General features: G+C 43.5%; 1 protein-coding gene across 1 annotated transcript; it reads right to left on the bottom strand.

Moving 5' to 3' along the window:
- Positions 1 to 528: 528 nt before the first annotated feature.
- LOC146349809 (coxsackievirus and adenovirus receptor homolog) lies at positions 529 to 27,956 on the bottom strand. The gene is made up of 4 exons (XM_084843526.1): positions 27,651 to 27,956; positions 7,736 to 7,896; positions 7,238 to 7,436; positions 529 to 5,716 (listed from the first exon to the last, which is right to left on the bottom strand). The coding sequence occupies exons 1-4, from the start codon at positions 27,700 to 27,702 to the stop codon at positions 5,712 to 5,714; spliced, it is 417 nt and encodes a 138-aa protein (XP_084699652.1). The 5' UTR covers positions 27,703 to 27,956; the 3' UTR covers positions 529 to 5,711.

The following is a 27,956-nucleotide window of genomic DNA, read 5'->3' as shown; positions in this document are numbered from 1 at the left end:
CTGCTGGAGAACAATCTCGTTTCCATGGGCTGGATCTCATCAGGCCGGCCTCGACCCCGAACTTGAACCTCAGCCTTACTTGTGAATCCCTGTGTTTAGACCTTGGACTGGAAATATGACTTCTCTCTGCCATGCCGTCTTGGCTTCTTTTGAACTGGTAAAGTTGCCAACTCTGAGCTTCCCTCTTCCTTTCCTAGCCTTTTGACAGGTTTATGGCCCTGCTTATTAGTCAATGAGTTATTGCCACTGTTGCCAGCCAGCTAGAACTGACAGGTACTGGCAGTAAGAACTTTAAGCTAACATAGGATGGTATATGGGCCCCCTGGAGTGCAGCCCTCGAGAGCTTTTCCAAAACAGAATTCCGCCCTTAGGCTGAAAGAGGTTCCTTACTCCTGCTCTAACATTTCTGTGACATACACAGGCTGTTCTAGAGTATTAAAAGATTCCCCCCTCCCCAGCCCAATAGAAACTAATGAAGAATGAATTAAACAAGTCAAAAACAAAGTGACTGAATCACTAATAGATTTTGCATTCAGAATTCATTTGTTTGAATTCCCGTTCATTTTTATAACTAACATGAGTGAAACCAATGGGGCTCTTTTGTTTCCTCTTTCATTCATTATTAAAACAAATGCGCAACCGTTATATTCAAGCCTCCCTAACGCCTACTTCAGATATTACTTCTTAGGGGAGGGCCCATAGCTCAGTGATACAGTACCTGCTTTGTATGCAGGAGGCTCCAGGTTCGATCCCCGGCATCTCCATGTAGGGCTTGAACAACGCCTGCTTGAATCCCTGGAGAGCTGCTGCCAGTCAGTGTACGCAATACTGACGTTTCATTTTAAGGCATCTTCCTAGTTCCTATGATTCTTATTATCCATGTCTTTAAAATGCATGTACGGAAGCAGGGACAAAATGGTTCTCAATGTTTGCATCTTTGTAATGTCAGAAGCTTAGATGTGATCAGGCATGTGCAACAGATAAAATGGGTTGGATCCAGATTTAGGTATATGCAACTGGGCTGGTGGAGGTGGACTTCCCCACCCCTTCCTTCCCAAGGCCAAAGAACCCTGCTGAATGGGGTGCACGGGGGAACTCCTGAGAATTGGTCAGAAGCACCTTTCATGAACAGGGCTCTTCAGTCTACAGAAGGCAGATCCTAGATCCAATGCATTATCGCGAAGTTATTGTCCCAAGTGCATGCATGAGACTTGTTTAAGGTTACAAAAAAACCCCAAACACTTTATATATATATGGGCATCCTTACCTTCGTTCATGTATTTAGAGCACAATTCTATGGCTGCTAGTCAATGGCTTGACGACCATAGGACAGGTCAGTTCCTGGGAACCGACCTCAGAGCCCATGCTCCAAGGCTGGTTCCCTGAGAACTGACCTTCACCCCCTCCCTGCTGCCTCATACGCAGCATGGAATAGCCCCATGCTTCGTGTCTGGAAGAATAGCGCAGAGCAGCAAAAACGGGGCATTCCTGGGGGCGTGCCAGGGTGGAGAACTTGGAAATGCTGGTACGACACATCCAATGTGTTCTCCAGCCACTGCTTCCCCCTCTCTGACTTCCTGCAGCTAGACAGCCGAAATTGGCTGCCTAGCCGCAAATTCAGGGTGGCTAAAGCGCAAAAGGGACGATCCCCTCCACACTTCTCCTGCCCTGCATTGGATAGGCGGTCGTCTCTGAGTTCAGAAGCGGCCACCTATCCCAGGATTGCTCCCTCAAACACAGAAGTAAAAGCATAATCTAAGTGCAATTAAGGCAAACTAAGCTTCTCCTGTCCTGGAGGAAGAAGCCACTTGAGGATGGCATGGCGTAAAGACTGTCCACTTTGGCCCCTCAGCACAGCCACTGAACACGATGTGGGCACAGAGCCCAAACAGCTGCTATTGTTGCATGGGTTGGAATAGAGTAGGAGACTTATGATTCTGCCTCTTGGTCTAATGGAGAACATAGGGAGATGCCTTATACTGTGTCAGACCACTGGTCCATCTAGCCCAGTATTATCAGTACTGACTGGCAGCTGCTCTTCAGGGTTTCAGGCAGGAGGTGTTTTTTAGCCCTATCTGAAGATGCTTGGGATGGAACTTGTGTCCTTCTCCATGAAAATATGCACTCCGCCATTGAGCTACATCCCATGACTACCACTAGCTTTGGAGGAATGAGAAAGGAGCTAACACCTCCTTAAGCAGTGGCCTACCACTTTGAATGGTCTCACACATTTCCCCACAGGTTTTTCTTCCCCACCAACTTGATTTCTTCAGTCAACTGGATTAAGTATGCTCATATCCAGCATTGTGAACAGGTCACCATATCAGCCTTTCATCTTTCACGAGTCGGAGCTTGGAGTACTACTTTTGCCTTTCTTGGAGCTATTTCACTGGACTATATTTTGGGCCTATGTTTTCTGTCAGTCCAGATTGAATCAAGGAATGGGGAAAGGCGTCAGGATCACTTGTCATGCTCTAAATCAGAACCCTGGCACTTGGTGGAGATGTGAGATAACTGTGTTACCACTTCTGCATTCAACCTAGGCTATTTTTTAAAAGTCACTGTGGACAGAAAGTGAGTTCAAAATGGGGTTGTGTGAACTGGCCTTCAGGTAAAGCCTTGTAAAAAGATTCTGTGTGACTGAGCCAAAAATTAACACATTTAACTCCAAGTGATATCATTTGGAGAGAGTTAGCATTAGCATGGGATGTTTGACTTTTGGCTTCCCCCGAAGCGCTACTGTATGTTTCCTGTTTATCTCAATGTTTGGCGTGTAATGGCTGATTGTTATATTACAATAAAATCAAATTGATTTGACCTGTCCTGGCTTGATGTTTTGCTCATTCTCTTTTGGAAACTGCTTGGTACTTTTTACGGAAACAGACCATATTTTTAAAAAGCATTTTCCATTGGTCAAAGGCACCTGATTTTACACAGTATATACAAGAAGGAATAAGAAAACTTAACACATATATAGCATTGCTGCATGTGTTTTCAAAACACTCTACAAACGTTTATCGCACTCATTGTTTCAACAGCCCTGCAAGGAAGGCCAGTATGATTATTTTCTTGTTGCAGATAAGGGGTTGAGGCTAATTAAAAATGGCTTGATACCAATGAACTCAGAGCAGTCTTGAATGAGGTTCTTCCCGGTTCACAGTTCAGCCTGCTTAACTCCAGAGAACAAAGTGGTTTCAGTGGTGGGGAAGTACAAGGAAACCCAATGATATTCTACAGGATACTGTTTTCCTTTTATAGCTAATCTTCTTCTTCCTTTCCCTCTAACATGTGTCTACTGTTACTTTAATCATGTAGCCATGACCATTTCCACCCACCATGACCTTGAGGGTGGACAAACTGTGCCTTGTCCTACAGTCAGGAAGAGTTTGAGGTATTTTGCTGCTGAAGCGTTATTATATTCAGATGGTTGCTATTACAAAAAAGTGTGGATCTGGCGATGAATTCATCATCACCCTACAGTCCAGTCATGGCAATGTGTGAAAAATGCAGATCTGAGAATTCCATATTACCATAAACAACAAGACTAGCATGTTGCCAGATATCATGACTGGCTACATCCAGCAGCATGCGTGACTGAAATGAGGCAGGGAGTCAAGGATATGTATATTTAGTTGTTGCCAGGGGCTGCCTTATGCATCCAGCCATTATTAAGAGACTGGCTAGGACAATGGCAGAGGTCAACAATAGTGCAGTGGGGCAAGGCTTAGATTAGGAAGATTTCCACACTGAATTTCATCAGGCCATTGAGATCCCAGTGTTAATAACAGAAAGTTGATTAACTTTAATGAGGTGGATGTATATATCCATTCCCTTGAAACCACTGCATGTCTTATCAGGAAAAGATTCCCTGCTGGGATTAATGGAATTATCCCTTTCACAAGCTGCAGGTGTACGGTCTGGGCTGCATTCTCTGGTTGCCTGGGACTGTGTTACTCCTGCTTGTCTACAGTAAATCTTACAATACAAGTGCTTTAATTTTTCACAGAGGGGCCAAAAAAAAAGAATAAAGGAAACATGGGACTGAAATGTCTTCTATTGTCGAGAGAAAGAAAGGAATAAAATACACAGTACACAGAGGTGCTTTACATGATTATAGAAACTTGGATTCTCAAAGAGCATAGGCTCAAAAGAGATTTCCGTCCCCTCCCAGCTAGAGCTTTTGTGACACATTGTCCCAAACAAATATTTTTGCTGAAATGATCTACCTTGCTGTTTTCCTTTCCTTTGAAGAATCCTATGCCACAATAGGTCAGGAATAACTAGATTATACGCCAGCATCCATGGAAACAATATAGCTTTTGGATGGTGGGGGTAGAAAGGACTCCTGCAGAAGATCTTAGAAATCACACCCATAATGGATATCTTTCACTGTTTCAAAGACTGTGCAGCTCCAAATGATGGGAAATAGCAGTGGGCCAGTCAGATTGTTCCATGCTTTGTCCTGCATTAACAAGATATAGCAGGCAGGAGGACAACTGGATTATGCGGGTGTGTTTTATCTTAAGCTTTGGTAAACCATAATGAAAACAGTGTTTTTTTCATAGCATCTTAATGTAACTACAGCGTTTTCTATCTAAGTATGAAAAGAAAAAAAACAGGCAGGCCTCTAAATAAATAAGGCCAGAAAGAATGATGCCTGAATCTTGAGAACTTGACTTCACATCTACCAGCAAGATGAAGACTCTGTCTGTTGGTTCTGATATGCTCATGCCCAGATTTAGTCCGGCTTGTCACTGCCTCTTAGGGTGGTGTACAACCATCAAGTCATTATGCAAATCGCTGCACCACCACAGCTCTTCCTTAGTGGAGATAGTAAAATCTTCTTTTCAGGTTGAGCTTTCTTGATTTTAACAAGAAATCCAGCTCCTCCCCTCTTCCCCCACAAGTGCTATCAGCACTTCTGTTACGTATAATGTTGGTGCAGCTGTCACGGGTATCAGACTTTGTAGACATTACAGAAAGAGACGCAGGGGAAGGAAATTGCACTTTTATTGCCAGAAAAAACTAGATGGGATTCAGCTACAAAGTGGTTAGATCAGCTGCTGCACAAAAAAAACCATTTGCAGTGCACTTCAAGAGATGACAACGACGTGGTTGGCATGTAACAACCACCCATGGTTTAAACAACCCATGAGTTGTTGCGCAAGAACAGGACAGAGTGGGTGCATTCCCTTCTGTACGCCCCCCACTTCCACTTTTACTCAACAATCTACAATGGCAGAGGATGAGATGGCTAGATAGCATCACTGATGCAATGAATATGAATTTGAGCACACTCCGGGAAAGAGCGGAGGACAGGAAGGCCTGGCGTGCTATGGTCCATGGGGTCACGAAGAGTCGGACACGACTTAACGACTGAACAACAACAAAGGTTGTTAGTGTGACATCTAAATCCAGAAACTTTGGGTTGTTCGCACATTAACAACCCAAAGTTAACTTACAATTTGTTCTTAGGTTAACTCTGGGTTCTTTAACCCATGAATAATCCAAAGTGTCTCAGTTCGGACATTATGCTTACAGCCTATGAACACAGCATCTGTAGGTTGCTTCTGTAAACTGGAAGCACCTTGTGAGCAGCACTGCAAGTCTTGGGTTAATTAATCCATGATTTCCCACTGAATGCCGCCACAGTATCCTCGATTATTCCCATGAACATCTGGAACATAGTCTTGACAACAATATGTCCTGGGTTAACCTGTATCCAAGAAAAGTAAAAAAAAGTTTGCTAAGGGTTTTGCTTTTGTCCTGTTCACCTGACAGCAGATCATTTGATCTTCAACACCAAGGACAACATTTAGCAGAAAATTAAGGATCTGCTGCTCCTGATACAGTTATGGAAGTGGCTAAGAATATTCCTAACATCAACAAAACATCAACTGTGATGACAAACATTGCCGAGTACCGTGCAAAAATATCATCTGGCGGGCAGCAGAAAATGCATCTTCCCTCACATGGTGGAAGGGATACTATAATACTTGAATGTTGTCCAGGGTTACTGTAAGGATCTTAAGTGTTCCACCTACAGCAGCTTCTTGTGAACAGAACTGGAAAGCTTTCAGCTCAACAAAAGCAAAGAGGAACAGATTAACAACTAAACGCACCACTAACCTTGTTTCTGTTTCTCAAAGTCTCTTGCTTCTGGAGAATCAGTCACAAGTAAAAACAGCAAAATAGAACATGGTTCCACTAGTTCCGTATCAGATTTGTTGCAGTATCAAACAGCACTAATAAATATTGACAGCGAAACTGAAGATGCCCCAACAACTTCAGTGGAAGACAGTTAAATTCTATTGAAATAGATTAGTGTTGTCATGCACTGTTCTTTGGGTTGCTAAAATTTATTAGTGTGTCAGTTTTCAGTACCTTTGGTTTTTTTCTTAAATTTAAACAATGTAAGTGTGTAAGGGAAGTTCCTGCTATTTTCTTTAATTTTTACAAGTATTCCAATAAAAACATTATACATAATATAACATTTAAATCACATTAAGTGATTTCCCCTCAAATATTTCAGGTCCAATATTTGTCATGTATTGGGACAAAAAAATAACATGGGATACTTTTTTTAGCACTGTTGTTTACTAAATATAAGTCAAATAAACATGCTATATGAGATCACTCTCTAGGGCATTAGAAAATTTTCCAATGCAAACAGAAATGTTTCTGATGCAATTACCTTAAGCAAATCACCCTAACTTGTATAGGAAAATTTTCTGGAAAACCCACATCATTGGTGCTATGTGGGATGTACTTCTATCATGGCCCCTCTCTTACCCAGGTTTTAACTTGTACAACTGTTTACTCAAAGTGACATATTCCACCTGACTTTAATATAAAATGGTGATCTCTTATTTACACACATATATTCATAAATTGAAGTTATTATGTTCAAAAACTGTATCCAACTACTTCTCAATATCTAATGATCCATTTTGGGTTCTTGTACCCATCTTTAAAAAGTCAGATACAAAACAATATTGTTTGCATGTATGTATGCATGTATGGATCAACTCACTGGCCAATCGTAGGTTAACTTTGTGTTGTTTAACCCACAAACAACCCAGAGTTTCCAGGTTCGCATCTTATGCAGCAACCTACAATTCGGACAACTGGAGGTTGCATATTCAAAGCAGCAGCAGCAGCAGCATGCGGCCTGGAAAATTGTGCAAACCAGGTTACTATAAAGCTGTACAGAAAAACAAAACACAAAACATCTTACCAAGTACTGTCAGTTGGACTCGATGGGCCTGAACACCAGGAAGCTTCTTCACTTTACACCGGTACGTGCCAGTATCAGTTGGCTTTAAGTTCAGGATGTCAATGGTAGCATCTCCAGAAGCTGGACTTTGATTAACAAATTGTACTCGTCCAGCCATTTGATACTGATCATAAACCCTGCCTTCATAGTACAAGATTACCTGAAAGAAAAAAAAAGAGAAATTGTATTATATATGTTCTACTCCAGCCTTTCCCAAGCTGTTGCCCTCCAGCTGTGTTGGACTGCAACTCCCCGCGTGTCCCAGCGACCTACTGGGCAGCAAGTTGGGGAAGACTGTTCTGCTCAATACAATTCATATTCTTCCAGTACTAAATATATTTTCAGTGAAACAGATCAAAGCAAGTACTTCAGTTCAGTTTGACATGTGTGTACATAGCACACACACAAAATGAAAGTGAGACCTATTCAACAACTAAACATTTAAAAACTTGCACTTACTGGTTTTTCCTCATTTGGTTCCAATACACTCCATTCAATGTCAAGTGAGCCTGTATCTGTTTGTTCAAGGGTAAACGTGCACTGCAACCTAACTGTCTCTCCTTGAGCCTTTGTTACCATGGTCTGTTCAGTTGAAGTTATTGTGACGCTCTCACTTAGATCTAGGAAAAGCGATGGTAAAACCAAAATGTTAAAGTCAACACCTTAAATGTTAAGACAAAAAAATACAGTTATGAATATATGTTTTTTATACATAGCATATGTCCATTTCATTAGACATCTAAACAAACCACATGATTTTGAAACTTTTCCTATAAACTTCTTGTCTTTACCATGCATTGGATTGTATCCAATGCTGTTGTTCTGCCAGAAGAACAGAAACCGCAGGCGTAACCATTTTCCTTCCGCCATGCAGTCCCTCAAACCTTTTCTGGAAAGCTAGGGGACCAATATGTTGTCCCATCCTAAAGGCCAATAATACGCTATGTAAGAATTACACAGGGGTGTGGTGAGAAGCTGTGCTTCTCACCTAAAACTTTGCTACTCACCCTTTAAGTGTTCCTGGCCTGCGGGTCTTGGGCCCAAAACTTCCCTTTTGGTTTATCGGCCAGCCTTGCTACTAAGGTACAGGTGGGAGAGTGGGTAGGTGAAGAACAGCACCTTGCCCTGGTCAGCTACCCCTTAAAAGAAGGATCTGAAACCCATGCTGGGAGACCAGGGAGGGGTGGGTCTGTCAGAGAGTGCAGGCTGCATTACTCCGGACCAGAAGCTGACCCCATGAAGGAGTGTACTGTGCAGCAGTGTCTCCTTGAGAGTGAAGCAGACAGCTTACAGGTTTTATCATTTTCGTGTATCCTTTGCTCCCTCTCCCTATTTGTCTTGTTAATCTGTTAAATAAGAACTGTTCAGTTGACAATTGGATTATTGCCACGTAATTTGCAGGTATCTGACCAGACCGCAGGGAGGAGATTACTCCCCATGTGGCCTGACCACTTGGGAACACGACCCACAGTAAGATCTGAAACTTAAGAGGATGGCAAGGGGAATAAAGCTCCTCCCCCCTGTCCTCAAGAGGAAACCATTACAAGGGCCATTATGCCAGGATGTATGTATGCAAGGTTTGGTGAGTACTAACACCATTTATTTAGGTATGGTATGGTATGGTATGGTATGGTATGGTATGGTATGGTATGGTATGGTATGGTATGGTGAGAGCTGGACTATAAGGAAGGCTGAGCGCCGAAGAATTGATGCTTTCGAACTGTGGTGCTGGAGAAGACTCTTACGAGTCCCCTGGACTGCAAGGAGGTCAAATCAGTCCATCCTAAAGGAAATCAACCCTGAGTGCTCATTGGAAGGACAGATATTGAAAGTGAAGCTGAAATATTTTGACCACCTAATGCGAAGAGAAAACTCTCTGGAAAAGACCCTGATGCTGGGAAAGACTGAAGGCAAAAGGAGAAGGGGACGGCAGAGGATGAGATGGCTAGATTGCATCACTGATGCAATGAATATGAACCTGAGCACACTCCGGGAGAGTGTGCAGGACAGGAAGGCCTGGCGTGCTATGGTCCATGGGGTCACGAAGAGTCGGACACGACTGAACGACTGAACAACAACAACAACCTTTTGTCAGAGGACTCAAGGCATATAATAACTTTATAATGGCTTGCAACAGGGGTGGGCAACTTCAAAGGGCTGGGGGTGGACAACCTTCGCCATCCTGGAACCCTGTGGGAGCCACACCTTCTCCACTGCTAACAGAAGTGACTGCAACACCGGAATCCTAGTAATTCAGGATACACTTTGTTTCCCAACAGAATGGGGCTCCTCACAGCTCACCCAACACCTGTTTGGTGGGCTTTCAGGAGCTTCACTGTACAGAGAAACAGCAATTTTGCAGGAAGCGCACACCTTGTTTCCCAGCAAGACAAACTCTACAAAGGTTGGCCGACAGCCTGGCAAACTTTGCAAAGTAAAGGGGGCAGGGATGAGAGATGTAAAATAACCATATTCATAAAATACGCATTCCAACTATTACATACAAAAGCTACAAAAGGATGAGGTGGAATAGTCACTGGAGACATTGCTGTCTCATCTCTTTCTTTGCTTCAGCCAGTAAACTGGGTGCTGATGGAGATGACTTGGGGAGTATTAGCCACCAGCTTAGTAATATTTTCTATTTTGACCTTTTAAAATCTATAGAACAGTGTTCACAAATGGAGAGTTTTTCTCAGCATTAGCCATCAACTTACACAGGAAAAGAAACACAGAACAACTCCACTGGTTATTTCTGAAAGATCTCAAAAAATTAACCTTAGAGTGGCTTTGGGAATTGAAATGGAGGAGTGAGCATCATCACCACACTGAGTTTGTCACATCAGGGAAGATGTTGGCTTTTATTTGACAGTTACTATGAATGACCTCAAAAGCCCAGAATCTTGTACTCGGAAATCTGTTGGCTAGCTACATAATCACTCAGAATTATTCGGCTGTGAGTTTAACATAGGAATCAGTCTATTTGTTTTATCCACCTTGTCTCTGTGTCAAACAGCTGAGCACTGTGAGGTGAGCACAGGTGTCATTGTACTGAACTGTGGAATTCTGGTAACCCATTGCTGAGATGTCATTAGCAGACTCGTAAGCATCACAGGACCCCAATGGCCCATTCAGCCCAAAGTGAACTATTGGATACCATTCCCTATCTTTGAGCTCAGAACATGTTGTCCAGCATGAGACAGCACAACTCTCATTAGAGTGATATGCCTGGCTATTTCCCATATTCTTTATTTTTTTCAGTTTGTTGGTATGAGACGAACATGTATCTGCCATAGCTGCCCCAAAAGACATTGCCTTGTATTTCTGTGCATCTCTTTAGACTACTTCTAACATTGCTCAAAGCCACTGTACTCTCCAGTACAGGAACAAGAAATTAAGCATTGTTTAATTACTTCATGAGGTTATTCTGAGCATCCATTCATTGTCTTGCTTGTGTTACTATTTAATTCAGGGGTCCGTAACGCAGTGCCGGCAGGCACCCAATTTTAAAAAATTAGTATTTTTTGACATTTTTTAATATCCATACATGGATTTGTATGAAGTGCATACAACTTTCTAGCAATTCTACATGAGTTTCAACAAAAGTGGAGCAAATATGCAAATAAGTATACATTTGGAAGTGGTGTCTATATGCCACCTATTCAAATATTGAAAGAGTTGTAAGGTCTTCAATCCATTGCATTATAGGAGGTGAGTGTTTATCCTACCAATGTTGTAATATCAGTCTTTTAGCTGTAAAAAGGGTGCAGAGAATCAATTTACACTATTTATTAATTTCCATGAAGCAGGTGAATAATTTAACAGAGCATGTACATCGGTGAATATTAAAGACTGTTCAAAATTTATCTGTGTAATAACCTCCTCCCCCAAAGAAGCAACTTCTGGACACTGCCAAAACATATGTTTAAAAGAAGCATTAGCTGTATTGCACTGCCAGGAATTAGCTGAATTAGACAATCCCTTCTTAGACGTGCGGTGTCCAGTAGACACGAAACAAAAGTTTTTGCTGAATAAGTCACAGACGTGACAGGTAGACGCCAAAGCGGTGACCACTGATTAGGCATTTTGTGGTAGTGTCCACAGCATGGTCTCAAATTCCCAAATGTGCCCACAGGTCCAAAAAGGTGGGGGACCCCGATTTTTTCCTCTTTTTCTCTATTTCGCTCACAGCGTGCTCATAGAAAACTGATTGTTGACTTAAATTCTTTATTTTTCCTGTAATTCTACAATGTCAATGCCATGCCTACACCCAGCTTAAATGTCTGAAATCCCCATGCAACTAAATTCAGACAATAATTGTTACTGACACGTTGTTTGAAGAGTGTCAAAGCTCTCCGAGTGCGAGTAGCCCCAGTGACGACGCATCTCAGCCGCAGTGACAAAGCATCAGTAAACAAGCAAGTTAAGCAACTCTGTGAGGGAAAGGTAACGGAAATTACTTAATTATCTATTAAAGTACCTCAGGTAACAATTTAAAATTGATAAACACCAGCTGAAGCCAAAACAAGGGCACAGCTACAGGGTTAACCCCTTACAAATGTATAAGACAGAGCTAAATTTCAGAGGGGAAACCAGCAAGAACATACAAACCTTGCATTAACAAAGACAACTGAGTGGTTGAAAAGAACCTCAGCTGCATATTTTAAACTAGCCCCAAACTTAGAAAGAGGGAATAATAGTTTGCTTAAAGCAGGAAAAAGTGCAGGTTAGCATCAGATTGGGCTCAGGCTTTAGGACTTACAGAGCAGTTCCCTAAATAAAGCAAGTTTAAGGGTTCAGCATATCATTTAAGTTTTAAAACATACACACACACACACACACACACACACACACACACAGAATCCAGACTTTGCAAACCACAGCCTTCCCAAACCAACTACCTTTTGTCTGCTGTCCCTCCAACGACCCATTGAATAGAGGCTCTCCCCTCAATTGGTCTCCCATTCACTATTGTTAATAGTCCTCCTTCCTAAATAGGAATCAACATTCCCTGGGCAGCCAACTGACCTACATTCCCAGCCACCGAAAGCCAGTGCTGATCAAGAGTTCACACAGAGCCTCCCTTGCTTTTCAAACGAGGTCCTCCAATCAGATTCACTGCAACAGCAGTTGGGCCTATCTATATAAGGAATCACGCTTGCGAGGGAGCCAGCTCTCCGAGCACGAGAAGCCCCACTGATGAAGTGTCTCAGCCCCAGTCACAACATGTCAGCAAACAAGCGAGTTTAGCAACAGGGCGAGCAAGCCAGGGCAGTCGACTCTTTCCTCCCTATTCCGTACTAACAGTAACTCTTACTGTTAGTAACAGTAACAGTACTGTTACTGTTAAATATATAAATAATAAATAATTTTCCCACCTTCTCGTAGTAAACAACTACGTTTTCCAGGGAAAACACACCTAAATACAAAGCCAATTATGAAGGCAGAAAGCCAGCAAGGAGGTGGGGGCTACCCAGTGTATTGCACTGAGTGCCACATGTACGACTGTCTACCTGCTGGATAGAAGTCACAGGTGTGTGCCCAGTGTAATGAGCTCCTGGCTCACAGGGAACAAGTTCATTCCTTTGAGGCCAAGGCTGCTGACCTTGAGAAGCTAAGAGAGGCACAGAGGTTGGTGGATGAGACCTTCAGGGAACTATTAGCTGTGTCCCACTCCCAGGGTGACAGCTCCGCTCCTGTCATCAAGAATGCGGGTCTCCGGGAAGGAGGGTGTCATTCTGAAGAAAAAGGAAATGATCCCTTAGAAGGGACCCATTCTTCAGAAGACAAACAACTATCCTCTCGCACCAAAGATGTGCCTCTGGAGGGGGCCTTGTGGTAGTGCGAGATTCAATCATTATACACATAGATAGCTGCGTTTGTGACAGGTGTGCAGACCACATAGTGATTGTCTGCCAGGTGCCAAGATTGCAGGTATCATGCACCATCTAGATATGTTGGTACCAATGACGTAGGAAAATATAGTCGTGAGGTCCTGGAAGCCCAATTTAGGTTGCTAGGTAGGTGGTTGAAATCCAGGACCACCAAGGTGCTTTCTCTGAAATGGTACCTGTTCCACGTGCGGGGACAGCTAGACAGGCGAAGCTGAGGGGTCTCAATACACGGATGAGATGGTGGTGCAGGGAAGATGGGTTCAGATTTGTTAGGCACTGGGGAACGTTTTGGGACAAGCCAGGACTGTACAAGAAGGATGGATTCCACTGGAACCAAAATGGAACCAGACTGCTGGCGCTAAACATAAAAAGGGTGGCAGAGCAGCATTTAAACTTTCACTGGAGGAAAGCCGACAGGAGCTGGGAAGCATCTGGTTCAGGTTAAATCATCCCAAAGGGATGAAGATGAAAATGTTTTTGATTGCTCCACTGTAGATGGGGATTAAATAGGCCAGTAGTACATAGTAGAACGTAACAGCCAATCAAAGGGGGCAAAGTCCCATAGCAAAAGATGCACACACCAGAGGCATCTGGGGAGGGACATCATGTATAGGTGTTTCTATGCAAATGCTAGGAGCCTCTGAGCCAAAATGGGAGAGTTGGAGTACTTGATTTTAAAGGAAAACCTGAATATAGTGGGCATTACATAAACCTGGTGGAACGGAGAGAACCAGTGGGATATGGTCACCTCTCAATATAAACTCTGTAGGAAGGACAGGGAACGGCGTACTGGGGAAAGTGTTGCCCAGTACGTTAAAGAGGGCATAGTGTCAAACGAACTAGAACACCTAAAAGGGGCAGGCTCTTCCACAGACACACTGTGGGTGACAACACCAGGCTCAAAAACTAATTTAGTGCTAGGCACATGCTATCATCCCCCAGACCAGAAGGCTCAGAGTGACCTTGACATGGAAAATGAAATCAGGGAGGCCTCCAAACAAGGAGGTGTTGTAATAATGGGTGACTTCAATTACCTCCACATTGTTTCGATAAATGCATGTCCCAGCCACAACAAAGGGGTTACATTTCTTGATGCCCTGATTGTGCCCTAGAACAGTTGGTCATGGAACCAACCAGAGGGGAGGCAACCTTGGATTTAATCCTAAATGGTGTCACTCAGGACCTAGTACGAGATGTAAATGTTGCTGGACCAATTGGAAACAGCAAACACAGTTCTATCAGATTTAATATATCTTTAGGTGAAAAATTGCCCAGGAAGTCCAACACAGTCACATTTGGCTTCAAAAGAGGAAACTTCTCTAAAATGGGGGAACTGGTGAAAAGGAAGTTCAACAGGGGAGTCAAGATGATTAAATCCCTTCAGAATGCTTGGAGATTACTCAAAACCACAATAACAGAAGCCCAGCTAAAATGCGTAACACAGGTTAGGAAAGGTAGCACCAAGTCCAAGAAGTCACCGGCATGGTTAACGAGCAGGGTTAAGGGAGCGATTAAAGAAAAAAGAGCTTCCTTCAGAAAATGGAAGTCTTGTCCAAATGAGTAAAGCAAAAGGCAGCACAAGCTTGCACAAATGCGATGCAAGCAGACAATACAAGATGCAAAAAAGTAGTTTGAAGAGCTGCTGATATAAAATATATCAGAAGCAGAAAACCATCTAGGGAGGCAGTTAGACCATTGGATGACAATGGAGTTAAAGGAGGACTGAAGGAGAACAAGGAGACCACAGAGAAGGTGAATAAATTTTTTTCATCCATCTTCACTGCAGAACATGTATGTCAGATACCTGTGCCTCAACTGATGTTTTCAGGAAGGGAGGCTGAGGAACTGAGGCAAATAGTGGTGACAAAAGATGAAGTTCTCAACCTTATTGATAAACTGAGAGCAAATAAATCGCTGGGCCCAGATGGTATTCATTTTTTTAATTTAATTTTAATTTATTAAATTTATTAATCGCCCATCTGGCTGGTCACCCAGCCACTCTGGGCAATGTACAATAATAGAAACAGTTTAAAACAATAAAATTCTACATTAAAAAAATCATATTTCTAAAAATACCCTAACCCACCCCAAATCCCTGCCTGAACAACCACGTTTTTAATACATGCTTTTAATCCATCCTAGAGTTCTCAAAGAACTCAAAATGAAATTGCTGATCTTCTAACCAAAATATGTAATATGTATGTCCCTAAGATCAGCCTCTATATTAGAGGACTGGAAGATGGCCAATGTAACAACCAATTTTCAAAAAGGGATCCAGGACACTACAAGCCCATTAGCTTAACGTCTGTTCTGGGCTAATTGGTTGAAGTCATTATTAAGGATAAAATTAGTAAGCACATAGAAGGGCAAGCCCTGCAGAAAAAGAATCAACACAGCTTCTGCAAAGATAAATCCTGTCTCACTAACCTTTTAGAGTTCTTTGAGAGTGTCAATAAACATGTAGACGGGTGATCCAATAGACATTGTTTATTTGGACTTCCAAAAGGATTTTGACAAAGTCCCTCACCAAAGACTCCTGAGCAAACTTAGCAGTCATGGAGTAAGAGGACAGGTACTGTTATGGATCAGTAACTGGTTAAAGAACAGAAAGCAGAGAGCAGGAATAAATGGTAAATTCTTCCAGTGGAGGGAAGTAAATAGTAGGGTCCTACAGGGATCTCTGTGAGGACCAATGCTTGTCATCCTGTTCATGAATGATCTGGAATTAGGAGTGAGAAGTGAAGTGGCCACGTTTGTGGATGACACCAAATTATTTAGGGTGATTAAAATGAAAAGAGATTGTGAAGAACTCCAAAAGGATGTCTCCAAACTGGGAGAATGGGCATCTAAATGGCAAATGCGGTTCAGTGTAAGCAAGTGTAAAGTGATGCACGTTGGGGCAAAAAAATCCCAACTTCAAGTATAGCCTGATGGGATCTGAGCCAGCAATGACCGACGAGGAAAGGGAACTTGGGGTTGTGGTGGACAGCTCAATGAAGATGTCAACCCAGTGTGTGGCTGCTGTAAAAAAGGTAAACTCCATGTTAGGCACAATTAGAAAAGGAATTGAGAATAACATTGCCAATATCATACTGCTCCTATACAAACCTATGGTGCGACCACACTTGGAATACTGTATACAGTTCTGGTCACCTCACCTAAAAAAAGATATTGTAGAGGTGGAAAAAGTGCAGAAGAGGGCAACTAAAACAATCAAAGGGCTAGAGCATCTCCCCTATGAAAAAATGTTACAACAGCCGAGATTGTTTATCTAGGGAAAAAGGGGGGTAGTGGAAGACATGATAGAGGTGTACAAAATTATGTATGGTGTGGAGAATGTCAATAGGGAGACATTTCTCTCCCTCTCTCAAAATACAGCTGGTCAACAGCTGGTTGGCCACTGTGTGAACAGAATGCTGGACTAGATGGATCCTCAGTCTGATCCAGCATGGCTCTTATGTTCTTAAATGCACACTGTTCAAAGGATCTCAATGTCCATCCAAAAAGTCTTACAGGAATCCGGTGTAATCCTGTTTCGCATATGAGTTGCTTCTTCAGATAAAAAATAACGTCCTTAGACTCAACAAAAAACATTGTGGCAGTATTGTAATCAGAATAGTTTTTCGAATGAAGCCGCTTAATCTGCTGGCATAGATTCAATTTATCCCATAGAGCTTCACAGAGCTAAGAAAGAACAACACTTAAAGCATATAGTATTGGTGCAGTACCAAAAAATTTCTTTGAAATGAGACAAAAAGTAACCAAACAAACCTCAAACCACAGGCTGATAATTCCTCCTGCTCTAACATCGATGAGTTGAGTCGGCAGCTGTGAGCATACCAATTGGTAGCAGGTTTTAAATACCCATTGTTGAAAAAAGGCTAAGTCATCCACATTGCTGTTAAAGGTATAGTGTTTGGCTTCATATGCCATCAGAAAATTATCTCCAAAACAAATGCCTTTCCATATTACACAAAAGATGCTAGATCCAGAGAAACATTAAACCCTTTAGGGATCACAGACTGTCTGAGGATCCACTCCGCCTCCTTACATAGCAGTAAATTATTATAATCTGTCCAATTGTATTTATGAGAATCAATTCTATCTATAACTAAGAACTTAAAGTCCTCATGCGTATGAGCCCGTTCTGCAAAATGTTGCACCAAGGGAGCACCCAAAACGCGGTTTCTTAATTTGGACCAATGTTCAATAATCCTAGTTCGAATGGTACGAGAGGGTTTTCCTACATACAATAATCCACATGGGCAAATAATAACACAGATAAATAACGAGTCTAAGGACGTTATTATTTATCTGAATAAGCAACTCATATGCAAAACAGGATTACACCGGATTCCTGTAAGACTTTTTGGATGGACTTTGAGATCCTTTGAACAAATTATAATATTTATATGTATATATCTGTGATACAGACGCTTCTGTTATCTTCCAATATATGTACAATTGTATTCATATTGTTTTCATTTGTATAATTATATTGTTCCAATGACAACCTATTTTAAATAGATCACTAACACCCACTACGTACATTGTGTATTCATATTGTTATAACATTATACTATTATTACCTGACCTATTCACAGTTGTGTGCTTGTTTGCTCATTTCTTATCCATTTTTACAACTGTGGCCCTTTTTGTACTTAAATTGTTGTTACATGCAAACCAGGCCATAATGTATATAACAGCCCTGATTTCTGTTGTAAGGAGAGAAAATCAGAGAAACGCATTCCAATTAAATCCTTTAGGAAAGGGCTTTGCAGAAGAAAGGGACCCCATTAATTAGAAATTAAATTTGATTTAATTTGTAATTAAATATGTAATTTAACTTTCAAACTGGTTATCAATGAAATTTATTTTCATACACAGTATACCCTAGAGAAAGAAAATGGAGTATTCCTGACAACAGCTGATCAAAGAGCTACTATTCCCTCCGCTACAGAACATCTTGGGAATAATACAAGTGTTCAGCAATGTCATTTGCTAGTAAATATGTATTTCCAGCAATCAGATGATATTGCTTAACGCTCACAGAGGGCAGGGACATGCAGGGAGATGGAAGCTTGAGGAACACAGCAATCAAGGCACTGTGCATCCACCCATCATTGCAAAGATATAATTCCAAAACCAAACGTACCGAGTATTCTTTTGGGGATTTCTTTTAGAAATAAACTTATATAAATATTATTGTGTCAAATAATACAGCTGCATCATGGCAAACCCTGAATGAATTTTCATTTTAATGTAGCTCCTAAATCTAGTCAAGCTATGTCAAACAATATCAGCTGTGTAGTAGCACTCTCCATCATGTTAAATGGGCTTAATATATCATCCAACTGGATACAACTTGATGAAAGTTAACAAGGAACTAATAAAGCCCCTTCCCAACACAGCAAAGTATTCATTTACCACTGCTGAAGCCTACAGCGTTTTGTTTCACTTGCATTTTTTCTATGCAACCAAATGCTACTGGCAGCAGCACTGTAGATGCCAGTACAAGTTTATGCGATTTGTTGTACAAACGCTCTGCAAAAAGTATTCATACAACACTTCCAAAAGCTGGGAGGGAGACATACACACAGGAACAGCAGCAAGGGAGTGAAATGAGTAGGCAAAATTCCAGCAAGGCCTTACAATATGATGAGGCTTATGATGTGTTGTACTACTTCACAGACAGATGGCCTCTCCTAGAGGAAGCTTCGCTCCTTTTTCTTATCCTCCTTGTCCCTATCATCAACTAAGGATTGTTCATTCCAAAACTGGCAGCTCTTCCTGAGTAAAAAGCAGGCCATCAGCCTTAAACTTGAATGCACTGAGGAAACGTCTGGGGGAAGTCTCATTCCACATTCATCGACTAGTAGTGTTGGAAGGGGCCTAGAAAACCATCAAGTCCAACCCCGAGTCCATTCAATACTTCTACTGACAGTGCTGCCCCTGTCCTCTAACTAGAATAATTATTTTTGGCTAGGGGATGTACTGAGGGAGTTGATTGGGTAGCTGAGGACTGCTTCAGTGGTTAGACAAGGTTTCTGGGGCCATATCTCCTTTTCATATGAAAGTGCACACCATCAAACTAGAAGCAGTGACTTTGTTTTGGAGAGAAAAAGGGGGTGGTGTCTCAGGCACCCGGAAAACAGGTTGCTAGGGTTTCCTTGCAAGGCACCACCAAGGGTCAAGGCAATGCACTGAAGCCTGGGGATACCCTTGTGGTGGTGGTGGGGGGGTGATATACACCCTGTTTCACCATATGTTAACTGTCAAAAACAGCCTTGCTACAGTGTAGCCTTGTCTGTTACCTTCTATGTTTGACAGCTCAAACATACAAGGGAACAGCAAAGGCAAGCCCCCATATTTTGGATACAACCCCTAATAACCAATTGAAATTTTTTAAAAAAGAATAAAGAGGGCATTTGTGCACATAAAACAGGGCTGGGTAAATGCAAAAACTAATTCCCAGCCCCGCTTTTGTGCAGAAAAAGGAAGTTTTTTTTTTACGGGCTTCGACTGAGATCAGGATCACAATCAGAGTGGGGACGGGGGATTGGTCAGAGCAGGGAGGGCCAAGGCAGCCCCTCCAAAGTGCCACTTGGAGGGGCTGCTACTGGCAAGGAGAAAGGGGCACTGGAAGCGGCTTGGCCATGCTCGCAAAAAGCGATCGCAGCTGTGCTTGCAAAAAGCAGCAGGGGTTTCTGCCCCGCTTACCAAGTGGCTCACTATCTGATGCCCTTTACCCACAAGGGGTTCAGATGATACGCAAACCCATCATGGGTAAAACAATCCCTACAACAGACCATGTATTGGGGTGGGTTGTTGATCTACCCGCCCTAAGAAAACCGCTCCGGATTCAACAATGCTCTAATCAACTGTGGGTTTTTTCAAACAACAACCCATCTTGGGCTGGCATGTCATGTGAACCCAGTCAATGCCTCTAACCTTTCATTCATCCTTCTCTTTTCCTCTCATTTGTTTCCTTATATTTTTCCTTCCTTACTGAACCTTTCATATCCATTCTTCTAATTCTGTTTTCTTTTCCTCCTTCATTCTATTAACTCTTTAACTGTCTATCTCCTTCCCCTGCCCCGCTCCTTTATAACTCTTCCCATGCACCCTTGCACCCTTGTCGGAGCTTAGATTTTATATGGTAGGCAGCGTTCATTGGATACTATGCAATGTTAATCCTACGTAGAGTAGACCTACTGAAATGAAGGTTACTCAAGTTAGTTGTGACTAATTTAAGTCTCACTCATTTCACTGGGTCTACTCTAAGTAGGACTAACACGCGCTATTACCCACTGCATTTAATCCACTGTACAGGTTTTAGAGCACCTTTGTTGTTGTTGTTCAGTCGTTAAGTCGTGTCCGACTCTTCATGACCCCATGGACCATAGCACGCCATACTGAATGTTAAAAAACTAAATTTCCCCTTGCAAAAATGAATGTAAATAGTATCGGTTTACAGTACACTGGCTGATGAATAAGAACGCTTGGAACTGAAAACAGCATTGTGTAATCCAAGGTCTGCAAATTTGGGCTTGGCTGACTAACTAAACAATTACTTGTAACCACCACAGAACACTCTCTTCCCTTGGACATCCAGTGAAAAGGGAGAGAATTCACACCTCCTTTTCATCCCCAAAGTTCTCTGTGGAATGACAGAGGGGTGTTTACCGTCCTGCAAGGTGGGCTTCTGTGGAAAGTGCTAGTGCTACTTGCTGCAAAAGTGGTGACCAGGCAAGTTAATTTAAGAAACCCCGTATAAGATTTGAAGTAGACTCAGATGATTAATAAACCGTGTATATACTTCATGCGGGCTTTTTAATTTGCCTTGCTGCATCCTTTTAAGAAATGGTTCTTGGCATGATGACCTAACTTGATTTGTGATTTCCATAGACTACTGTTTGATCATGTGTTGCTCTTGCTACTCTTGAGTTCCTGGACCAGACCCACAGGCCTATGTAGCCCAGTATTGTGTTTGCATATGGGAAGCCCACAAAAACACTCATGTTCCCCAGCAGCTGGCCTACAAAATTGGGTAGAGGGCAAGGAACAGGCAGTGCCTTTTGCTCACTGAACTGCAATGGAGGGCAAAAGGGTGTGTCCTAAGGAGCCAGGAAGCACAAGAACCTGTACATGTGTTATCATGCGACTCTTGTGACCTAAGCAGTTGTCAGTTACAGGTGATTCTGTGTTGTACCTGATAGGCAAAGAATATTCTTTCTGAGGTTCATAGTTTGTAGTAACAGATAGTGCATGCTAAAGTGTTGTTAATGACTAGATTGAATAGTTGCTGAACTCCGTTTGGACTTGTTCAGATATTGTAGTGCACTTCCATCTGACCCTATACAATTAATCCTAATTTTTCACTAAACTGTGTACACAGTCCCTATATTAAAAAATACATTTCTGAGCAGCAATAATAGCACATGTTTTGTTCAAGTATGTAATAGTCATGAATTCAAGTATGACCCTACTGAGATTAGTAGTAATGCTCCCCTCAGTGGCATCATGACTGTGTTCATAATCACTTGTCAGTAATAAAATCTCGGAAGCTAAGCAGGGTCAGCCCTGGTTAGTACTTGCATGGGAGACCGCCTGGGAATCAGGCTTCCTGCACTGAGCTGGGGGTTGGACTTGATGGTCTTGTAGGCCCCTTCCAACTCTACAATTCTATGATTCTATCTGTTCTTTATCACACATGCACATACAAAATGTTTAGAGCAATATTATTTAAGGTTGAAATCAGCATTTGATTGCATAAACTGAGATTATTGTGTTAATACCACCTTTCAGTTGGGAAAATGTAAGATGACCCCCCGCAGATGATACCACCCTAATGGCAGAAAGAGAAGCGTGCTCAAGTTCATATTCATTGCATCGGTGATGCTATCTAGCCATCTCATCCTCTGCCATCCCCTTCTCCTTTTGCCTTCAGTCTTTCCCAGCATCAGGGTATTTTCCAGGGAGTTTTCTCTTCGCATTAGGTGGCCAAAATATTTGAGCTTCAGCTTCAGTATCTGTCCTTCCAATGAGCAGTCAGGGTTGATTTCCTTTAGGACTGACTGATTGGACCTCCTTGCAGTCCAGGGGACTCGTAACAGTCTTCTCCAGCACCACAGTTCGAAAGCATCAGTTCTTCGGCGCTCAGCCTTCCTTATAGTCCAGCTCTCACAACCATACATTACTACTGGGAAAACCATAGCTTTGATTAGACGGACCTTTGTTGGCAAGGTGATGTCTCTGCTTCTTACTATGCTGTCTAGGTTTGCCATAGCTTTCCTCCCAAGGAGCAAGCGTCTTTTCATTTCATGGCTACAGTCACCGTCTGCGGTGATCTTGGAGCCCAAGAAAGTAAAATCTGTCACAGCTTCCATTTCTTCCCCTTCTATATGCCAGGAAATGATAGGGCCAGATGCCATGATCTTCGTTTTTTTAATGTTCAGTTTCAAACCAGCTTTTGCACTCTCCTCTTTCACCTTCAACAAGAGGCTCTTTAGATCCTCTTCGCTTTCTGCCATTAGGGTGGTATCATCTGCATATCGGAGGTTGTTGATAATTCTCCCAGCAATCTTAATTCCGACCTCTGATTCATCCAACCCGGCGTTTCTCATGATGTACTCTGCATATAAGTTAAATAAGCAGGGTGACAATATGCAGCCTTGTTGTACTCCTTTCCCAATTTTGTGCCACTCGGTTGTTCCATGTCTGGTTCTTACTGTTGCTTCTTGACCCTCGTACAGGTTTCTCAGGAGACAGGTAAGGTGGTCTGGTACTCCCATCACTTTAAGAATTTGCCACAGTTTGTTGTGATCCACACAATCAAAGGCTTTAGCGTAGTCAATGAAGCAGAAATAGACGTTTTTCTGGAATTTTCTTGCTTTCTCCATGATGCAGCGAATGTTGGCGATTTGATCTCTAGTTCCTCTGCCTCTTCGAAACCCAGCTTGTACTTCCGGTAGTTCTCGGTTCGCATACTGCTGAAGCCTAGCTTGTAGGATTTTGAGCATCACCTTGCTGGCATGTGAAATGAGCGCAATTGTGCGGTAGTTTGAACACTCTTTGGCGTTGCCCTTCTTTGGAATTGGAATGTAAACTGACCTTTTCCAGTCTTGCAGCCATTGTTGAGTGTTCCAAATTTGTTGGCATATTGAATGCAGCACTTTAACAGAATCATCTTTTAGGATTTTAAATAGCTCAGCTGGAATACTGTCATCTCCGCTAGCTTTGTTGTTACTAATGCTTCCTAAGGCCCACTTGACTTCACTCTCGAGGATGTCCGGCTCAAGTTCAGTGACCTCACTATTATGGCTATCAGGGACATTCAGATCTTTCCTGTATAGTTCTTCTGTGTATTCTTTCCACCTTTCTTAATCTCATCTGCTTCTGTTAGGTCCCTGCCTTCTTTGTCCTTCATCAGGCCCGTCTTTGCACAAAACGTTCCCTTGAGATCTCTCATTTTCTTGAAGAGATCTCTAGTCTTTCCCATTCTGTTGTTTTCCTCGATTTCTTTGCATTGTTCATTTAAGAAGGCCTTCTTGTCTCTCCTTGCTATTCTCTGGAACTCTGCATTCAGTTGGATATATCTTCCCCTTTCTCCCTTGCTTTTCACTTCCCTTCTTTCTTCAGCTACTTGTAAAGCCTCATCAGACAGCCACTTGGCTTTCTTGCATTTCTTTTTCTTTGGGATGGATTTCGTTGCTGCCTCCTGAACAATGTTACGGACCTCCGTCCATAGTTCCTCTGGCACTCTGTCTATCAGGTCTAATCCCTGAAATCTATTCCTCACCTCCACTGTATATTCATAAGGGATATGATTTAGGTCATACCTGAATGGTTTAGTGGTTTTCCCTACGTTCTTCAATTTAAGCCGAAATTTTGCAAGGAGTGGCTCATGATCTGAGCCACAGTCAGCTCCAGGTCTTGTTTTTACTGACTGTATAGAGCTTCTCCATCTTTGGCTGCAAAGGACATAGTCAATCTGATTTCGATATTGACCATCTGGTGATGTCCATGTGTAGAGTTGCCTCTTGTGCTGTTGGAAAAGAGTGTTTGCTATGATCAGCGTGTTCTCTTGGCAAAACTCTATTAGCTTTTGTCCTGCTTCATTTTGTACACCAAGGCCATGCTTGCCTGTTATCCCGGTGATTTCTTGACTTCCTACTTTAGCATTCCAATCCCCTATGATGAAGAGGACATCTTTTTTTGGTGATAGCTCTAAAAGGTGTTGTAGGTCTTCACAGAACCGATCAACCTCAGCTTCTTCGGCATCAGTGGTTGGGGCACAGACTTGAATCACTGTGATGTTGAATGGTTTGCCTTGGATTCGTACTGAGATCATTCTGTCGTTTTTGAGATTGTACCCCAATACTGCTTTTCCCACCCTTCTGTTGACTATGAGTGCTACTCCATTTCTTCTAAGGGATTCTTGCCCACAATAGTAGATATGATGGTCACCTGAATTAAATTCGCCCATGCCTTTCCATTTTAGTTCGCTGATTCCCAAGATGTCGATGTTCAATTTTGCCATCTCATGTTTGACCACCTCCAGCTTACCTTGATTCATTGATCTGACATTCCAGGTTCCTAAACAATATTGTTCTTTACAGCATCGGATTTTCTTTTCACCACCAGACACATCCACAGCTGAGTGTCCTTTCGGCTTTGGCCCAGCCGCCAAAGCCATTTCCTTCTCCAGTGGACCACATTTTGTCAGAACTCTCTGCCATGACCTGTCTGTCTTGGGTGGCCCTGCATGGCATAGCTTATGGCTTCACTGAGTTACGCAAGCCCCTTTGCCACAACAAGGCAGTGATCCATGAAGGGGAATATGCAGAGTACATCATGAGAAACGCCGGGTTGGATGAATCACAGGTCGGAATTAAGATTGCCGGGAGAATTATCAACAACCTCAGATACGCAGACGATACCACCCTAGAGACATCACCTTGCCAACAAAGGTTTGTATGGAGAAGACTCTTACAAGTCCCCTGGACTGCAAGGAGGTCAAATCAGTCAATCCGAAAGGAAATCAACCCTGAGTGCTCATTGGAAGGACAGATACTGAAACTGAAGCTCAAATATTTTGGCCACCTAATGCGAAGAGAAAACTCCCTGGAAAAGACCCTGATGCTGGGAAAGATTGAAGGCAAAAGGGGAAGGGGACGGCAGAGGATGAGATGGCTAGATAGCATCACCAATGCAATGAATATGAACTTGAGCACACTGCGGGAGAGAGTGGAGGACAGGAAGACCTGGCGTGCTATGGTCCATGGGGTCAGGAAGAGTCGGACACGACTTAACGACTGAACAACAACAACAAGGGTATTTTAGAAAATGTTTTTATTGTAGAATTTTATTGTTTTAAACTGTTTTATTATATGCTTTGTACATCGCCCAGAGTGGCTGAGTGACCAGCTAGATGGCCGATTAATAAATTTAATAAAATAAATAAATACATAAAATAAATCACAAGAATGACACACTGGACTAAGGCCACCCAGCACAATTTTGCTATGGGGACTGCATTTTCTTTAAGGAAAACAACACTGCACCTATCTATACACCACAACACACACAGAGATTTTTGAGGCATGTACATGAGGCAAGAACTCTTATACCAACATATGAAGCTGCCTTATACTGTCAGACTGTCTGTTCATATTAGCTGATAATGTCACTCCAACTGGCAAGTGAGGGATATTCCCAGTTCTGCCACAGGAAACGCCAGCAACGGAACCTTCTGTATACACTGCTAGTACTCCACCACTGAGTAATGGCCCTGCCCCTTTTGTCCATTGTAACAAAGTAGACAGACAAGGGTCTAGTTCAGCACAGTTGGCAGCATGTGTGTTCCTATCTTGAAATACTTGTTTATAGGGCTAAAATGTAAATTTTACATTATGAAAGTTCATTTAGACAAGGAATGTAGTTACTCTTAACAGTGTAATCTTATACCTGTCTACTCTGAAGCAAGCCCCATTTAGGGAGGTAGCGGGCTGTTCCATGCTGGAAACATTCAAGAGGAGGCTGGACAGCCATCTGTCAGGGATGCTCTGACTTGGATTCCTGCACTGAGCAGGGGGTTGGACTCGGGGGTCTTGTAGGCCCCTTCCAACCCTACTATGCTATGATTCTATGATTTCAGTTAGACTTATTCCCAGTTAAATGTGAGTTATAGGACTGCAACTTCAATGCAACTATTAAAGCTCCTATTTTATTTCCAGTATTTCAACTAGCTTCTCCATTCCCTCTTTTAAGAAAGTAGTCAGATTTTGAACAGCAGGTAAGAACGAGCGCTAAGCTGAAGAGCGTTATGTCGTGTTTTTGCTTTTTTTAAGCGCCTCCCCAGTTTTTTCAGAAGTACTGAAACCTGGCGGCCGGAGACACGGCAAGAAAGGACCATGCTGCTGCCCTGATCAGAGGTAATGCAAGAGGCTTGCCCCGCCCCGCCCCCTACTATGGGAGCCCTTCTGGCGCTACTGGCTTTACTACTGTCGAAGATCCAAACAAGCAACGTGTCTGCAATCTTTCCCTGTGCCTCTCGAGCCAGGGCATTTCTTCATACTGTGCGTTAAGCGTTTTGCCGGGGAGGTTTTGTTGTTTATTCGTTCAGTCGCTTCCGACTCTTCGTTTATTTGGGGACTGGAGATTTATCTTTTGTTGGTTAAAGCTTAGAAACTGCCCCCCCGGAAGTGGAAAATACACCCTGTAAAAAAAGCTACCCTACATCACACACACACACACACGCACGCACGCATCTCGCCTGGCTCGCGAGTACGGAGAGGAGGACTTTGGTACGGGGCGTGGGGAAGAGCAGCGAAGCGAGCCTGGCGCACACAACAAAGCCTCCGACCTCACTCGGGTGAATCACCGGGGGAGGGGGGGAGACTAGGATGCCTCCTGTCTGCCCCACGCCCGACAGGGAAAGGACTCAACGAAACGGGCGAGGCCCATCACCACGGAGCGGCAAGGGGGAGGGAAGGAGAGAGAAAAGACGTTGCGCCTCACCTTTCAGCACACAAAATAAAAATGGAACTATGTGGAGAGCCAGCAGGGAAAACACGCGGTGCCAGGCGGAGGCGATCTATTCCCCCCCCTCACGGCCCCAATTCCGGTAACATACTTCCCCCCTTTCATGCTAATAAGTTTCGAGCGACAAAGGCGCTCCGTACACAGCCCGTGACCCCCACGACCTCGCCCCACTCCGGCCACGGCCAGCCCCACCTCGAACCCTTTGTTCCGCCACCTCCGCAGACCTCGCCGCAGAAGCGCTCGGGTGCAAAGAGCGGCGGGGCAGAGAAGAAGCGCTGCGAGTCCGGCCGGGGCGCGGGACGGGGAAAAGAGGTGCAGGGGCGGCGCGGCGCGGGGCGAGGAGAGGAAAGGGTCGTGGCTCCGGCTCAGCGGGGCCCCTCCCCGGACTCCGCTCCCCTTTCGCCGTCGTAGGCGTCGCCCCCCCGGCCCCGCTTTACCTGAGCACAGGAACAGAAGAGTCCACAGCAAGTGCGGCAGCGGCGACTCCATGGCGGGGAGAGCAACCGGCGACGGCCAGGGAGATGCCAGCGCCGCGCGAGCGAGCGAGCTTCCCAACGGACGCTCTCCGCCTTGCGCCGCCTCCGCTGCCCCCTCAGGGCCCAGCAGGTGAAGCGGCCGTCACTTCCGCCCGCCCACAGCCCCGCCGCCCGCTCCGCTGGACGCGCGCGCGGAGAAAGGAAGAGCGGCCGGACTGCGGGGCGACGGCGGCCTCCCTCGCTCGCTCATCTGCCAGCTCACACCCC

Source organism: Heloderma suspectum, chromosome 3 (assembly GCF_057233095.1).
Source record: "Heloderma suspectum isolate Gila_16-S chromosome 3, 16-S_ref, whole genome shotgun sequence".
Taxonomy (NCBI): domain Eukaryota; kingdom Metazoa; phylum Chordata; class Lepidosauria; order Squamata; family Helodermatidae; genus Heloderma; species Heloderma suspectum.
This window is presented reverse-complemented; position numbering and strand designations above follow the sequence as displayed.